This window comes from Dasypus novemcinctus, chromosome 9, assembly GCF_030445035.2.
Source record: "Dasypus novemcinctus isolate mDasNov1 chromosome 9, mDasNov1.1.hap2, whole genome shotgun sequence".
Lineage (NCBI taxonomy): Eukaryota > Metazoa > Chordata > Mammalia > Cingulata > Dasypodidae > Dasypus > Dasypus novemcinctus.
The window spans coordinates 62,751,312-62,770,071 of record NC_080681.1 but is presented as its reverse complement, the minus strand read 5'-3'; the positions used below and the strand labels follow the sequence as shown (position 1 = coordinate 62,770,071).

The 18,760-nt window shown below is 37.3% G+C and overlaps 1 protein-coding gene across 5 annotated transcripts in view; it reads right to left on the bottom strand.

Moving 5' to 3' along the window:
• The window catches only part of DNAI4 (dynein axonemal intermediate chain 4), a 172,707-nt gene that overhangs the window by 117,494 nt on the left and 36,453 nt on the right, over positions 1-18,760 (bottom strand). For all 5 annotated transcript variants that reach the window (XM_058303377.2, XM_058303376.2, XM_058303379.2 and 2 more), the window contains one exon: positions 16,854-17,010. In XM_058303377.2, the coding sequence (XP_058159360.1) occupies positions 16,854-17,010 (157 nt within the window). The remainder of the gene's footprint in view (positions 1-16,853; positions 17,011-18,760) is intronic.

Sequence of the window (18,760 nt, the reverse complement as noted above, 5' to 3'; positions counted from 1 at the left end):
CCAGCCGATTCCCCCCAGGAGCTAGTAACCGGGAAGTTCACTCAGCCGCCATCTTGCCTCCCCCTCCTGAACAGTCCCAATTTATATCTTATAGACCAGTCCTTTCCGTTACCTTCCCACCAAATCGATGTCCAGACACTTCCTGCCCTGAAAAAATCCTGAAAAAGCCTGGTCCCGGAGAACCTCCAGTGGTGCCCAGCTGCCTCTTCCCAGGAGAGACGGCAAGGCAAGCTCACTCAGCCACCATCTTGCCGGAAGTCTCTCTATATTTACTTTTTTTCCAATTAATCTCTCTGCAATTGAAAGGGCTGTGTTTAAATCTCCTCTAATAATAGATTTATAAGTTTTCAGTTTTTGCTTCATGTTCTTTGAGGATGTTTTATTAAGAGAATTAGAGATTAGAATTACAATACCTTACAAAAATTCTTAATTGACATTCTTTATACCTAACAATGCTGCCAGTTTAATTGTTTCACCATAGGTTGTCATTTTTTCATTTTTCTTCTGTTTTAAAAGTCATCTCTTTATATTCGGTGTCTGGATTGTCAGAACAATTCATTGAGTATATTTCTTTTCTATGAATTTCTTTCCATTTATTTGTTTATATGGAATCATGTGTTTCAATAGTTTAGGCAAGTTGTTACCTGCTCTCCTTGAATAGTACCTCTCCTCCATTCTTTCTATCCTTCTTTTGAAAAACCGATTAGATTTATATTGTCTTCATTTCTGTCACCATCTTTCTTAACTTCTCTTTCAAATTTTATATCCCTGTTTCCCCAAGCTTCATTCCTCATTCTCTGTAATTTACCCAGATCTAGTTTTCCAACTCATTATATCTATAGTCTGTCAAATATATAAGCCAATGTTTACTTTTTAATTTCAGTCTATATATATACTTTTTAAAAATACCTTAAAAGTAGTTTTTGGATTTTTTTATTCCAAATCTGATTGGTCATTTTGATAGTTTCTTAACACTAATTATGTTTTAACTTTATCTTTTATCTTTTAAAGTGTTTAACTCATATTTTATATACTATATCTCATCAGACCATTATCTATCATCCTCAGGGTCTAGAATTATGGTTCATTATTTTTGTTTGCAGTAGTTCATAATGGCTTGGTTCTTTGTTGGTTTGAGGTTTTTACCAAACTCAATATAAAGAAATTTTTTAATAATAATATATTTTTAATTTATTTTTAAAGTATACATAGATCACACAAAATGAAAGAATCTTAAGAGCCTAAATTGCGTGTGCTTTCCTCCAGAGAAAATTTATGTTTGTTTCTAATAGTAGCCGGAAGACACTATTGCTCTAGGACCACTTAAGACCCCTTTGAGGATCCTAATTTATAATCCAGACATACCTCATTATATTGTACTTCGCTTTACTGCACTGGGCAGATACATAGTTTTTTTACATAGTTTTTACATAGTTAAGGTTTTTGCAAACCTGTGTCTAGCAAGTCTATAGATGTCATTTTTTCAACTGTATATGCTCAATTAATGTTTTTTTCCACATTTGGTAATTCTCACCATATTTAAAACTTTTTCATTATTATTGAATCTGTTATGGTGATCTGTGATATTTGATGTTACTACCGTTAATGTTTTGGGTCACCATGAATTGTGCCCATAAAGACAGTAAACTTAACTGAAAAATGTTGTGTGTGTTCTGATTATTCCACCAACCAGCTGTTCCCCATCTCTGTCCCTCTCTTTCGGCATCTCTATTGCCAGAGATATGACACTACTGAAATTAGGCCATTTAATAACCCTACAATGGCCTTTCAGTGTTCAAGTGAAAGGAAGAGTCACAAGCCTTTCACTCAAAATCAAAAGCTAGAAATGATTAAACTTAGTTGAGGAAGACATGTCAAAAGCTAAGACACTGAAAGTTAGGCCTCCAAATAGCTATTAGCAAAGTTGCAAATGCAAAGAAAAAGTTCTTAAAGGAAATTAAAAGTGCTCCTCAGTGAACACACAAACTACAAGAAAGCAAAACAGCCTTATTGATGATATGGAGAAAGTTTCATTGATCTGGACAGAAGATCAAACCAGCCACAACATTCTGTAAAGTCAAAGTCTAATTCAGAGCAAGGCCCTAACTCTCTTCAATTTTATGAAGGCTGAGAGAGATGAGGAAGCTGCAGAAGAAAAGTTTGAAGCTAACAGTGGTAGGTTCATGAGGTTTAAGGGAAAAAAGCCATCTCCATAAAAGGAAGTACAAGTACTTATGTAGAAGCTTCAGCAAATTATCATGAAGATCTAGTTAAGATAATGGATGAAAGTGGCTACACTAAACAGCAGATTTTCAATGTAGACAAAACAGCTTTCTATCAGAAGAGGATGCCATCTAGGATTTTCATAGCTAGAGACAAGTCAATGCCTGGAGCTTCAAGTTTCAAAGGACAGATAGAGTCACTTATTAGGGGTTAATATAGCTGGTGATTTTAAGGTGAAGCCATTGCTCATATACCATTCTAGAAATCATAAGACCCTTAAGAATTGTACCAAATCTATTCTGCCTGTACTCTATAAATGGAACAACAAAGCCTGGATGACAGCAAATCTGTTTACAACATGGATTACTAAATATTATAAGCACACTGTTGAGGACTACTGCTCAGAAAAAAAAGATTCCTTTCAGATTACTACTGTTCATTGACTGCAACTGGTCACCCAAGAGCTCTGATGGAGATATACAATGAAATTAATATTGTTTTCATCCTGATAACACACCATCCATTCTGCAGCCCATGGATCAAGGAGTCATGTCAAATTTCAAGTCTTCCAATTTAAAAATTAGTTTCATAACACTATAAATTTCATAGATGGTGATACCTCTAACAGATCTGATTAAAGTCAATTGAAAATCTTCTGGAAAGGATTTACCATTCTAGATGCCATTAATAACATTCATAATTAATAGGAGGAGATCAAAATTTTAACATTAACAAGAGTCTGGAAGCTATAATTAACAGCAATATTGTAACATTCTTGCATCACTGCCAAAGATGTACTGTGTTAATAATAGGGGAAATGGAAAAAATAAGGCAAGTGTATGCTCTGGACCATAGTTAGCGGTAACGTAATATCATCATATTATAATCCGTAAGAAATGTTCCACAGCGGTGTGGTATGTCGGTGAAGGGGTGCTGGGTGGGAATTCTACACATGTGCATTGTTCTGTAAGTTCACAACTTCTGAAATAAAAAGATATTTTAAGCAAAAAAAAAAAGAAAAAAGAAAAAAACAAAAAAAACAAAAAAAAACAAAAAACAAAAACAAGAGTCTGGAAGAAGTTGATTCCAGCCCTCATGGATAACTTTAAGGGTTCAAGACTTCAGTGGAAGAAATAACTGCAGATGTGGTAGAAATAGCAAGAGAACTAGAATTAGAAGTTGAGCCTGAGGATGTGACTGATTTGCTGCAATCTCATGATAAAACAATGAATGGATGAGAAGGTGCTTCTTATAAATGAACAAAGATACTGTGAAGATACTGTGAACTTTGTTGAAATGACAGCAAAGGACTTAGAATGTTACAAAATATTAGTTGATAAAGCAATGGCAGGGTTTGAGAAAATTGACTCCAATATTGAAAAGAAGTTCTGCTGTGGGAAAATGCTATCAAACAGTATTACATGCAACAGAGAAATCTTTTGTGAAAGGACAGTCAATTGAAGCAACAAATGTCATGCTGTCTTATTTTTTAAAGTTGCCACAGTCATCCCAACCATCAACAACCACCAGACTGGCTTACTAGCAAAAAACAAGATCAAGGCAAAGCCCTTCACCAGCAATAAGATGACAACTCACTGAAGGTGCATTTGATGGTTGGCATTTTTAGCAGTAAAGCATTCTTAGTTAAGGTATGTACATTACTTTCTTAGACATAATGCTATTGCACAATTTATATACCACAACAGAGTGTAAAGTTAACTTTTATATGGACTTGGAAACCAAAAAAATTGTGTGAATTGCTTTATTATGATACTCGTTTTCTTGCAGTAGTCTGCAACTGAACATACAATATCTCTAAAGTATGCCTGCACAGGAATCTATTTGAGCTCTGTCAATTTGTGTGGGCCCAAGACTTACTGGTAGTCTCGAGATCTACGTGCTAATATTAACACTGTTTCCCCACAAACAAATTGGAGATTGGAGATCTTTATAGTTTACATCCCCGGCTCGGACTACAGTTTACCTTTCTTCTCTTACCTTTCTTCTCTGACTTCAGGTCTCTTATCTTTTCCTCTATTATGTTTCTCCTGTTTTGTGCACTAGGACACATTCCTTCTTATGAGGCCAATAATTTAAAAGTGTATTATTCAGAAAGAGGATGTGGGAAGATGACAGAATAGAAAGTTCTAGGAATCAGTTCCTCCAACAAAACAATTGTTGAACTGGCAAAAATTGTCTGAATTGACTTTGAAGCTCCAGAGTATGTGGAACACTGAGCAGCATCCAGGGAGGAGTGGGAAGAAGACTCTAGCAAACTGCCATAAATACCAATGAATTTCACTCTCCACGCTGAGGTAAACATCCCACTCCCCCCCAGCCTCCAGGCAGGAAGCATTGGGGTCTGGAACTCTGGCTGTTGTCACAGTTTCCTGGAGCCAGGGTAGGACATAAAGACCTAGTCCTCCAACTCTGCAGGAACAAGTGTTTGTGGTCTGATATGTGAACAATACTTTGATCAGTGACCTCAAAGGCAGCCATTGTTTCAACACCCCTCAGGGAAAGACAGAAAAGTAATATTAATGATAATAACCTTTCTCAAAACTAGAGAAAACAGATCCTTTATAGGACTTTGGGAATATGGCACCAGAGTAAGTAGGTGAGGTTCAATACTTTCACAACAACAATGGAGAAAGGGCAAAAAGTTGTCTGAGGGAACTGCTTTGGGGATTTGCAGAGCAGGGAAGTGCTGCACATCCTCCAGGAGGACACGTGACAGAGAGACAAAGAAGCCAAAATGAAAACAGGGAGTTATTAGCTGGAAACAGCATCATCCCTGACCCTCAAGGTGAACATCCTGGATGAAACCAGTGGCTCACTGCAGCCACCTTAGAGGGGAGCAGATGTCTTCCTCCCTGGGAAGAGAGAAGGTACAGCAGAAGATGGAGAGTGATTTCCCTTCAGCGAGTTTGGTCAGCAAAGTCTGCTTTGAATCTGCGCTCTAGACAGACCAGAATCATGGGTAAGTGGAGTATGAAAGAAATACCTCTGTGGAAAGATTCACCAATGAGTACCACATGCTGGCTGGCTGGGAAAATGCAAGGAGAAAAAACTACTTTTAGAGTCTCTTGTCCTAGACCCCTTGGATTATATCAGTACCCCATTAGTGAGTCCCTTGCCTGTTCTGATAACTTAAGCTGGGCAATTTTAAAGACTTAGAATAGTTGAACTAAATATCAAAGAAGAGTCATGAAACAAAACCACTAGTAAAGAGAAAGAAATAGTCTATCAGAGTAAATTCACCTACATATTCAGATGCCTACACATCAGGAAAAAATTACAAGCCATACTTAAAAACAAGAAGAGATCACCCAGCCAAGGAAACTAACAAAGGACCCTGATGAGACACAGAATTTAAAAAAACTAATCAATGATAATCACACAAATATCCTAAATAAATTCAAGGAGTTGAAGAAAAATATGACTAAAGAGATAAAAGATATTAAGAAGACACTGGCTAGAGTGGACTTACTAGTATTCTACTATAGACTTATTGTGGTTCTAGCAATGGAAGAAATTATATCATTGATGTGGAGACAGTGGCTACTGGAGGTGCTGAAGGCAGGGACAGGGAAAAAGAGGTATAATATGGGGGCATTTTCAGGACTTGGAATTGTCCTGAATGACATTGCAAAGACAGATACAGGATATTATATATCCTACCATAACCTACTGAATGGAGTGGGAAAGAGTGTAAACTACAATGTAAACTATAATCCATCTTGTGTAGCAATGCTCCAAAATATGTTCATCAATTGCAATGAATGTACCACAATAATGAAAGAAGTTCTTAATGTGGGAAAGTGAGAGGTATAGGGAGTGGGGCATATGGGAATCCTCTATATTTTTTTAATGTAACATTTTATGTAATTGATGTATCTTTTAAAAATAAATTAAAAATATATTAAAAGGAAAAAGGGAGAGAAAAAAAAAAGAAGACACTGAGTAAGCATAAAGAAGAATTAAAAAGCCTACAAAGAAGGGAAGCGGACTTGGCCCAGTGGTTAGGGTGTCCGTCTACCACATGGGAGGTGCGCAGTTCAAACCCCGGAGCTGGCCCATGTGCAGTGCTGATGCACACAAGGAGTGCCGTGCCACGTAGGGGTGTCCCTGCATAGGGGAGGCCCATGCACAAGGAGTGCACCCTGTAAGGAGAGCCACCCAGTGTGAAAGAAAGTGCAGCCTGCCCAGGAATAGTGCCGCACACACAGAGAGCTGACGCAGCAAGATGATGCAACAAAAAGAAACACAGATTCCTGTGCCGCTGACAACAACAGAAGCGGACAGAGAAGAACATGCAGCAGGTGGACACAGAGAACAGACAAGTGGAGGGGGGAGGGGAGAGAAAGAAATAAAAATAAATCTTAAGAAAAAAAGGAGTCAGAAGCATGAAATCCCATTTTTAAAAAAACCAACCAATTTCTGGTATTTTGCATCAGCACTCCTTTGACTGACTAATGTACACATGGAGTTAAAAATTAGAACATAGGTCACCAGAAAATAGGAGGAGGGTAGAGAATGGAAAGCTGGGGGTTAATCTGTGCATAATTGGTAAAAAGGTTGTAAATTTTTGGAAATGAATAGAAATGTTGAAAGCATACCATGGTGTTTGTAATGAGCAGAACTATTATGGGTATGACAGTGGTTGAAAGGGAAAGTCTAATATTGTGCATATTACTAGAAGAAAAGCTAAAAACTGTCACAGGATTGTATAAGATAGTAAAACCTCATGTAAAACACAAATATGGGTGGATATTGTATATATAAGGCTGTTTTTACAAAACATAATTATACTAGAAAGAAGGAAAAATAGCAGCTACATATGGCAGGGGATGCACAGAGAAAATGAGAGGTGATGAGTTTTGTTTCTTTTTTGCTTCTCATTATTATTGGAATAATGAAAGTGCTCTAAGAATAAATGAATTGGTGAATGCACAAATATATGATTAAACCAAAAACCACTGATTGTACACATTGGATGGATATGTATTAATATGTGTCAATGAAAATGATATGTTAAAAAATAAATATTTTTTAAAAATCAGATATGAGAAGGGGGATATAAGAAAGAAGAAATAAGAAAGATCATAAGGAGATACTATAATCAACTGTATATCAACAAGCCAGACAACCTAGATGAAATGGACAAATTCCTAGAAACACATGAACAACTTTACACTGACCTGAGAAGAAACAGAATACCTCAACAAGCCAATCACAAGTAAAGAGATGGAAAAGTCATCAAAAGTCTCCAAAAGGGAAGCAGACATGGCCCAGTGGTTAGGGCATCCGTCTACCACATGTGAGGTCCGCGGTTCAAACCCCAGGTCTCCCTGGCCCACGTGAAGCTGGCCCACATGCAATGCTGATGCGTTCAAAGAGTGCTGAGCCACGTAGGAGTGTCCCCCGCGTAGGGGAGCCCCACGCGCAAGGAATATGCCCCATAAGGAGAGCCACCCAGCACGAAACAAAGTTCAGCCTGCCCAGGAATGGTGCTGCACACATGGAGAGCTGACACACAAAATGACACAACAAAAAGAAACACAGATTCCCATGCCGCTGACAACAACAGAAGCGGACAAAGAAGAATATGCAGCAAATGAACACAGAGAACAGACAGCTGGGGTGGGGGGAGGGGAGAGAAATAAATTAATTAATTAAAAAAAAAAAGTCTCCAAAAAATGAAAATCCCAAGACAGGATGGCTTCCCAGGTGAATTTTACAAAGCATTCAAAGACTATCTAATACCAATCTTGCTCAAGCTCTCCGAAAAACTGAACAGGAAGGAATGCTACCAAACTCATTGTATGACGCCAATATCACCTTTATACTAAAACCAGATACTATGAAAAAAGAAAATTACAAACAAATAAAAAAGAAACAAAAAAAAATAAACAATGAAAAGTAAAAAAAGAAAAGGAACAAAAAAGAAAATTACAGACCAATTTCTCTGATGAATATAGATGTAAAAATCTTCAACAAAATACTTGCAAACCAAATCCAAAAGCACATTAAAAGAATATATACCACGATCGAGTGGGTTTTATCTCAGGTATGCAAAGATGGTTCAGCACAAGAAAATCTATTATTGTAATAAACCACATTAATAATATTAAAGAATAAAAATCACATGAGCCTTTCCATTGTGCAGAAAAGGCATTTACAAAATACAGCATCCTTTCTTGATAAAAAACACTCCAAAAGATAGGAATAGAAGAATGCTTTGACAACATAGTCAAATGTATGTATGAGAACACACAGCTAGTATTGCAATCAATGGTGAAAGACTGAAAGCTTTCTCATTGAGATCAAGACCAAGACAAGGATGCCCACTGTAAAGAGTGTTATTCAACATTGTGATAGAAGTTCAAGGTAGAGAAATTAGGCAAGATAAATAAATAAAAATCTTCTAAATAGGAAAGGGAAAAGTAAAGCTGTGACTATTCACTGATATGATCCTATATCTAGAAAATCCAAAAAAATCCACAACAAAGATACTAGAAGTGACAGACAATTTCAACAAAGTGGCAGGACACAAGATTTACATGCAAAAATCAATAGCATTTCTATATAATACTGACGAGATCTGAGGAGGAAGTCAGAAAAAAATTCCATGTACAATAGCAACTAAAAGAATCAAATATTTAGGAATAAATTTATATGAAGGACTTAAAGGATATGTATTCACAAAACAATACATTGCTAAAAAGAATCTGAAGAAGACTGAAATAAATGGAAGGACATTCCATTTCCATGTATTAGAAGACTAAATATCATTAAGATGTCAATTCTACTCCAAATGATTTACAGATTTAACACGATCCCTATGTATTAGTCAACAAAAGAGGGGCTGATGCAAAGTACCAGAAGTTTTTTGGTATTTATAAAGGGTATTTATTTGGGGTAGAAACTTACAGTCACAAGGCCATAAAGTGTAAGGTACTTCCCTCACCAAAGTCTGTTGCCAAGTGTGGGAGCAAGATGGCTGCCAGACTCTGCAAGGGTTCAGCCTTCTTTCTCCCTCTTCAGGCTCTGTGGGCCCAGCTTCTTCCAATCTCAGCTGTAGGCTAGTATAAGTCTTGTCTGTCTCTCTGAAGGTCGATTCCTTCTGGGCTCAGCTACTCAGCTCTCTTTACAAGGTCGATTGTAGACCATCAGGCTCATTTCTCTTCCAGAGGCTTCTGCCATAACTAATGAGCTGTCTCTCTTCCTGTGTGTTTATTTTCTCTGTGTACTTACTTCCTGGGGCTCCAGAATCAAAACTCTCTGTCCTCTGCCATGTTGTTTTCTCTGTGAGCCTGCCCACCAAGGGGATGGGGACTTAACATCCTACTGATGTGGCCGAAATCAAAGCCCTAATCATAGTTTAATTAAGTAAAAGTTAAACCTTTGAATTTAGTACAATTTAGTATGTCCAGGGGAACAGACCAGTTTACAAACACAACCCAATATCTATTTTTGGAATTCATAAACAATTCCAAATTGCCACACCCTATAAAAACCCCAACAGCCTTTTCTGCAGATATGGAAAAACCATTTATTAAATTTATTTGAAAGGATAAGGGGCCCCAAATAGCCAAAAATGTGAATAAATATAAGAACAAAGCTGGAGGACTCTCACATTCTGATTTTATGGCATGACTTAGCTAAGTGATAAAAACAGCATGGTACTGGCATAAACATAGACAGATTAACCAATGGAACCAAATTGAGAACTCAGAAATAGACCCTCACATCTATGGTCAAGTGATTTTTTTTTTTAAGATTTATTTTATTTATTTCTCTCCCCTTCCGCCCCACCCTGCCCTGCCCCAGCTGTCTGTTCTCTGCGTCCATTCGTCCATTCGCTGCGCACTCCTCTTTTTGTCCACTTCTGTTGTTGTCAGCGGCATGGGAATTTGTGTCTCATTCTGTTGCGTCATCCTGCTGCATCAACTCTCTTTGTGTGTGGCGCCACTCCTAGGCAGGCTGCACTCTCTTTCGCACTGGACGGTCTCCCTATGGGGCGCACTCCCTGTGCGTGGGGCTCCCCTATGCGGGGGATACCCCTGCGTGGCAGGGCACTCCCTGCGCCCATCGCACTCCCTGCGTGCATCAGCACCGCACACAGGCCAGCTCCACACGGGTCAAGGAGGCCCAGGGTTTGAACCGCAGACCTCCCATGTGGCAGACAGACGCCCTTTCCACTGGGCCAAGTCTGCTTCCCATGGTCAAGTGATTTTTGACAAGGCTGTCAAGCCCACCCAGCTCAGCAAGAACAGTCTATTCAACAAATGGTGCTAGAAGAACTGGACATAAACACTAAGAGAAAGAAGGGCTCACACCTTATACAAAAACTAACTCAAAATGGATCAAGGACCTAAATATAAAAGCTACAACCATAAAACTCCTAGAAGGAAAGGTAGGGAAGCATCTTCAAGATCTTGTAGTATGGTAGTTACTTAAACCTTACACCTAAACCACAAGCAATGAAAGAAAAAATAAATAAATTGTACTTCCTCAAAATGAAATACTCATTCTTCAAAAGACTTCGTCAAGGGGAACAGATGTAGTTCAAGTGGTTGACCACCTGCTTCCCATGTACGAAGTCCTAGGTTTGATCCCTGCTACCTCCTAAAAAAAAAAAAAAACAAACAAATGAAAAAAACAACTTTCATTGGGGAACAGATGTAGCTCAGTGGTTGAGTGCCGGCTTCCCATGTATAAGTTCCTGGCTTCAATCACCAGTACCCCTAAAAAAAATGTCAATAAAGTAAGAAGGCAGCCTACTTAACAGGAGAAATTCTCTGGAAACCACATATGTATCAAATGTTGATATATGTGTTACAAAAGGGATTATACAACTCACTGATAAAAAGAGAAGCAACCCAATTTGAAAATGGGCAAAAGACTTGAATAGATTTTTCTCCAAAGAAGAAATATAAATGGCCAAAAACATGTGAAAAAGTGTTCAACATTACTAGCTATTAGGGGAATGTAGATCAAAACTACAATGGGACACAATTTCACACCTTATAGAATGTCCATCACCCAAAATCCAGAAAAATCCCAAGTGTTGAAGAGGATATAAAGAAATAGGAACACTCTGGTGGGAATGTAGAATGGTGCACCTGTGGGGGACAGTTTGGCAGTACCTCAAGAAACTGAATATGTAACTGCCTTATGATCCAGCAGTCCAGTTACTAGAAATATATTCAGAAGAACTGAGAGCAAGGATGCAAACTGACATTTTCACACCGATGTTCATAGCAGCGTTCTTCACAATTGCTAAAATATGGAACCAGCCCAAGTGTCCATCAACCCATTAATGGCCAAACAAAATGTGGTATATACATAATGGAATACTATTTAGCTGCAAGAAGAAATGAAATTGGGATGCATATGACAACACAGATGAACCTTAAGGATATTATGTTGAGTGAAATAAGCCAAACAAAAAAAGGAGAAATATTGTATGCCTTACTAATATGAATTAAATACAATGTGTAAACTCATGTTGCTAAACTCTAGAGAATAGGTTACTAGGAAATAGAATGTGGGTTGAGAATGGGAGCTGATGTTCAATGTATGCAGAATTTTTAATCAGGTTTATTGTAAAGATGTATAAATGAATAGAACTGATGGTAACACATTACAGTGAGTATAACTAACACTGCTGATTTATAAATGAGATTGCGGCTGAAAGAGGAAGACTTTGGGCATAAATGTCAACTGAAAGAAAACTAGAGAAAAATCTAGGGTATGTATAACAGTGATATCAATGATGGATGAAGACTGTGGTTAATAGTATAAATACAAGAATGTACATCTTTTACAAAGTGTTAAGACTATGGTGGTACATGGGAAAATTACAACTAATGTAACCTATGGATGATAATTATCAGTATTATTGTAATATTTTTGCAGCAAGGACAAATAATATAGTATACCAATTCTAAGAGACAAATACAGAGAGGTATGATGGTAAGGCTAATGTGTTGACTCAGCCAGGTAATTGTGCCCAGTTGTTTGGTCAAGCAAGCACTAGGCTAACTGTAATACAAGGACATTTATGGACTTTAGTCACCAGTGACTTTAATGCATAGATAGCTGATTACATCTATATCAGTCGGGGAGACTGCTGTCATCAATGAGTGATGCTTTATCCAACCAGTTGACTGTCCTAAAAGGGAAAGTGATTTCAGCATTCAGAGAGAATTTCCCAACTCGTCTTTGGACGTTTCCCAGTCAACATCTCCAGGAAACTCATCAAGGACCTTCATTGGACTTCCATCAGAGCCTGTAGTTTGCAGCCTGCCTGTGGAACATGGACTTGTGCATCCCCATGGTGACATGAGAGACTTTTATAAAATCTCATACTATTGACAGATATCTCCTGTTGATTCTGTTTCCTGAGAGAACCCTGACTAATACAAGAAATATAAGGTGGGATTTTTCCTTTTGAAATAACTAAAACATTCTAAAATGGACTGAGATGATGCCGGCACAACTCTGTTATGAAAATGAGAGCCACAGAGTGTACACTTTGAATTGAATGTACAAAACATGGGGCTGTATAACACAGGGAATTCAGTGGTGTAAGATGGACTGTGGCTAACAGGACAAATATGAGAACATTCTTTCATGAACTATAACAAATATATAATACTAATACAGGGTGTTAATAATTGAGTGGGTTGGGGAAAATACATCAAACGTAAGGTATGGGCTATAATTAGTAGTAATATTTTAACTATGCTATTTCATAGTTTGTAACAAAAGTTTCACAACAATGCAAGGTGTTGATGGTGCAGTGAAGCACTTTTGTGCTTCAATTGACTTTGGTAAGGTGAAAAGGCAGCCTACTCATTGTGAGAATATTTTCAGAAATCACATATCCGATAAGAATTTGATGTACATATTATATAAAGAGATTATACAAATCAGTGATAAAAGTACAAGCAACCTAATTTTTTAAATGGTTAAAAGAAATGCTTTCTATTATTCCAAAGAGGAAATACAAACAGCCAAATAGCATATGAAAAAATGCTCAATACCACTAGCTATTAGAGAAATGCAGATCAAGACTACAATGACATATCATTTCATGCATTATAGAATGGCCATTTTTAAATAGGTGGTGTAGCAGTTTGAAATTATTGAATTCCAAAAGGAAATACTGGATTATGTTTGTAATCTGATCTGTACCTGGGCATGATTGAGTTATGATTAGGGTATGGCAAAGAACAGAGATGAGGGTTTTTGATGTTGGAGTTCGATGCTGAAGAGTTAAGCTGGAGCCCCAGGAAGTAAGCTCACAGAAGAAAGAGAAGGCAGCCCCAGGAAGAAAGGAACCTTGAACCCAGAGAAGAAAGCCCCAGGAATATAGGAACCCATGAAGCCTGAACCCTCGCAGACGCCATCTTGCCGCCATCTTGCTCCATCTTGCTCCAAACAGACTTTGGTGAGGGAAGTAACATGCTTTATGGCCTGGTGTCTGTAAGCTCCCACCCCAAATAAATACCCTTTATAAAAACAACCAATTTCTGGTATTTTCTATCAGCACCCCTTTGGCTGACTAATACAGAATTTGGTACCGAGGAGTGGGTCCAACTCAAGGTACCATAAGAAATACTTTCTCACCAAATATCTGTTGCCACATGTTGAAGCAGGATGGCTGCCAATATCTGCAAAGGTTCAGCATTCCTCTTTCCTTTTAAGGCTCTGTGGGCCCAGTTTCTTCTGATCTCAGCTGTAGACTGGCATAAGGCTCATCTGTCAGGGCTTCTCAGCTGCTCTGGTCTCTTCACAAGGTCAGCTGTCAACTATCAGGTGAATGTCTCATCTCTCACCAGGGCTCATTGTCAAAACCAAGTTCTCTCCTCTGCCATGTCTTTTTCTGTGTATCTACTTCCATGTGAGAGTCTGTTTTATTAGCCACAATGAGGTGAGGACTCAACCTGAACACCCTAAGGATGTGGTCGAATCAAAGCCCTAATCTTCACTTTATTAAATAATGTAAAGCCTTTGGATTTAAATCAATCAAAGGGTATCATGCCCAGAAAAAGAGCCCAGTTTACAAACATAATCAGTATTTCTTTTGGAATTCATAAATAATATCAAACTGCCACAGGGGGTTAATGTCAATAGAAGGAAAGTTAGAGAATAATCTAGGGACTGTATTAGTGATTTTGGTGGTAGGTTATGATTATTCTTTATAGTACAAATACAAGAATGAATGTTCCTCTATTACAAGATGTTAAGAAAATGGAGATACATAGGTAAAATAAAACTAAGTTAATCTATAGACTATAGTTATGAGAAGTATTGCAATATTTTTACAGCAATGGCAAAGTAGGTACTATATCAATGCTAAGAGTCAATAATGGGGCATATAAGGTTATATGGGAATTTTTCCTTTTGGAGTAATGAAATATTCTGACGTGGACTGAGCTGATGACAGAAAAACTCTATGATGAAACTGAAAGTCACTGAATGTACACTTTGGATGTGCCATATAAGGCAGGGAAATGTATATAACACAGTGAACCCCATGGTGAATGGTGGATTGTGGTTAACAGTACAAATATGGGGAAACGGACTTGGCCCAGTGGTCCGTCTACCACATGGGAGGTCTGCGGTTCAAACCCCGGGCCTCCTTGACCCATGTGGAGCTGGACCATGTGCAGTGCTGATGCGCACAAGGAGTGCTGTGCGGCGCAGGGTGTCCCCCGCGTAGGGGAGCCCCACGCGCAGGGAGTGCGCCCTGTGGGGAGAGCCGCCCAGCGCGAAAGAGGGTGCAGCCTGCCCAGGAATGGCGCCGCCCACACTTCCTGTGCCCCTGATGACAACAGAAGTGGACAAAGAAACAAGACGCAGCAAATAGACACCGAGAAGAGACAACGGGGCGGGGGGGGGGGGGGGAGGATTAAATAAACCTTTAAAAAAAAAAACAGTACAAATATGAAAATGTTCTCTCATGAAGCATAACAAATTTGCAATACTAATACATGGTGTTAATAATAGGATGGTTTGTGGGAAAAATACACCAAATATAAGCTATGGACTAAAGATAGCAATTGTATTATGACTATATTTCCATCATAATGTAACAAATATGCCACAAAAATGTAAGGTGTTGGTGTGGGGTTATGTAGGGAACCCCGTATGATATGCATGATTGTTTTGTCAACTCACAACTTCTCAAAAAAAAAAAAATGTGGTGTTGGTGAGGTGATGTATGGGATTCCTGTGTGGTATGCATGATTGTTTTGCTAACAACTTCTCAAATAAAAAAAAATAAATTAAAAAAATGGGTAAAAGACTCACTTACAAACTTGTATAGTTTGTATAAAAACTATACAAATGGCCAAAATGTACATGAAAAATGCACATCATTATTATGCATTAGGGAAATGCAAATCAAAACCATGAGACACCATTCACACACACTAGAATGGCAATGATAACAACAACAACAACAAAAACCAGAAAATTACAAGCATTGGAAAGGATGTGGAAAAAGGAATATTTGTTCATTGTTGGTAGGAAAGTAAAGTGGTACAGCCACTGCAGAGGACAAGTTTGGTGGTTCCTCAGAAAATTAAGTACAGAGTTATCATATGACCTAGCATTCCCACTTCTATATATCCAACAGAATTAAAAGCAGGGACTCACACTAATGTACATAGCAGCATCATTTAAAATTGCCAAAAGATGCAAACAACCCAACTGTCAATCAACAGATGAATGGATTAATAAATGTGGTACATACATACAGTGGAATATTATTCAGTCATAAGAAAGAATGAAGTGTCAATACACAAAACCATGGATGACCCTTAAGACATCATGCTGAATGAAATAAGGTGACACAAAAGCACAAAAATTATATGATGTCACAGATAGGAAATAATTAGAATAAACAAATTCATGGAGTCAGAAACTGGAATATAGATTATTAGGGGCCAGGGTGAGGGTAGGGAATGGAGAGTTAATGCTTTAATTGTACATAGTTTCTAATTGAGTGATGGGAAAATTTTGGTAACAGATGGCAATGACAGTAGCACAATATCGTGTACATAATTAACAGCACTGAATTATGTATGTGATTAAAAGGGGAAATTTTATGTTGTCTATTAGTAGAATTTTTTTTTAATCCATACGACTATACAACACAAACAGTGAGCGCTAATATAAACCACTGATTATAGTTAGTAAAATTATAAAAATGTTCATCAACTGTAACAAATATACCACAGTAATGCAAGGTGTTAATAATAGGGTAGTATATGGGAACTCTGTATTTTATGCATTATTTTTGTATGAACCTACTACTGTTCAAATAAAATATAAAATGATAAAAAATTTAAAAAGTGTATTATTCAGGATCTAATTATACAGCAGCATGTTGTGCCTTACATGTATCTATTTTACTTTATATTTTACATCTTATCTTTTAGAAAAATGTGCACACAGCATAAACACATAACTTTACATATAATTTCATAGAGCACATACATCCCCAGTGTATATCCAGGAATCCTCAAAGAACTTTCAAAAAAACAAAGATAAGAATATTTGATTTGGCAGGTGAACTATGGAAACAATGTAGACAGTTGAGCTACACATACGTTACTTTTTCAGCTTCTTCCGCTTCTGCAGAGACCATGACTGTAGGCAAGTCAAAAAATATTATTGTTTCTGTCTCTGTCAGTATTATCTCTATATTCTTCTCCAAGTCTTCTTTTGTTAAAATTTTTTCAGGTGTTGACTTCACAACTAGTACATCTAAAAGACATGAGTTAATAAAAATCATTTACTAATAGCTATTTCCTATTTGTAGTTTTCATTGCAGTAACCAAAATGCCATGATGAGTGACTTTATATGGTCAGGGAATGGGCCATGTTGTTAGATGAAGTCTATTCAACTCCTAGGAAGCCAAAATAGATCTTATAGCCCATTCATAGTCTTCTTTGCTGATCTATTAATCTTACTCAAATCTCACACTCATAGTCGTAACACCAAGGGCATCTTATCACAATTATCCTAAAATATTGACAGGGAGACTGGGGTGAGTGTTGGTACCAATCAAGAAGAATAAGGTATTTTGATGTCATAATATACAAATTGTCTTTAAGTTCTGAAGTTAATTTCTAGTCTATTTCTATGGAAATCTTTTATTCTTCTTTCAGTCTTCTTATTAGTTGTCTTTTGATTTAGATTATAGCTCACCTCCACTCATCTTCTCCAGGAGTTGTTAAATTCTCCAATGGAAGTTCTGCTTGAATATATTAACTACATGGACTCAATTGTACTTAGGAAGGGATCAGCTACAAACCTTTAAACACATTTAGATAGATTGTATGGTATGTGAATATATCCCAATAAAACTGCTTACTAAATAAATTTAAAAAAAACAAAAACAAAAACCTTTATACATGTCAGAGACCCAAGGTACTAAGAAAATGTTACTGATGATAGAGCCTTTGGGCTGAAGGAGTTGGACTTGGTTGTATGGGTAATAAAGAGCTATGTCAAGGTAAGTAGGACCAGAGTTCTTCTGTTAACAGCAGAGTATGAAGCAGTGGTCCATGAGGCTTTGGGGTGGGTGAAGCTTGAATAACTTTATAGAAAGAACAAGACTTCTTAAGACTATTCACTTTCCAAGGACTGACACTCAGTCCCCTGTTTTACGAAAGAGCATAAGGAAAGCCCCTTCCTCATAACTTAAAAAAATACGAGTTACTAATTCCAAAAACCAATCATCAACATTCAGAATGGTTACAATTATGACAAATACATCTATGAATATTAAGTAGTAATTACATATAATAATAAACCTATCATCATGGAAATACATTTATGTTAAAATATTAAGTGACAAAAAAAATCCGTTAACAGGACCTACACTATGATTATAACAATGTAAAATACTTATGCATATGGATAAGCTCAGGAAACAACATTCTAAATAGCTAATCTTTTATATTATTGGGTGATTCTTTTGTTTTTAAAATATTCTTTAAATTTTCTCACATTTTGTATAATAAAATTTTAAAATGAAATACAATTTTAATAAGTAAACCTCTATCTAAGATAGATAAGATAAACAAAAAAGTAAATGTATTATCTACATGGAAAGAATGGATGTATATCTATTCCAAACTTTTCATTTTATCAATGAAGAAAATGAAACACAGTACCAAGCTTTATTCTCTTTTAATTTCAAATTCCAATTATTCAGTGATGGTATATAAAAGAGCAATTGGAACCAGCAAGATGGTAGCAGACTAAGGTGCTCCAAGAGTCAACTCATGCTACTGGGCAGTTAGCAATCACCCAGAGCTATCTAAAGCACCTGTTTGGGAACTCCAGGCAACCAGAAGAGCATCCTGCAACATCCTTGAAAGAATGGAAGGAGGAGATTGGCCATCTGCAAGAAGATTCATGAGGAGAGCACTCCACACTCCAGACGCCAGTGCTCATCCTTGACTGGCAGCACAAGCCACCTCAGGAGATAGTCCAAGGTCAGAATTG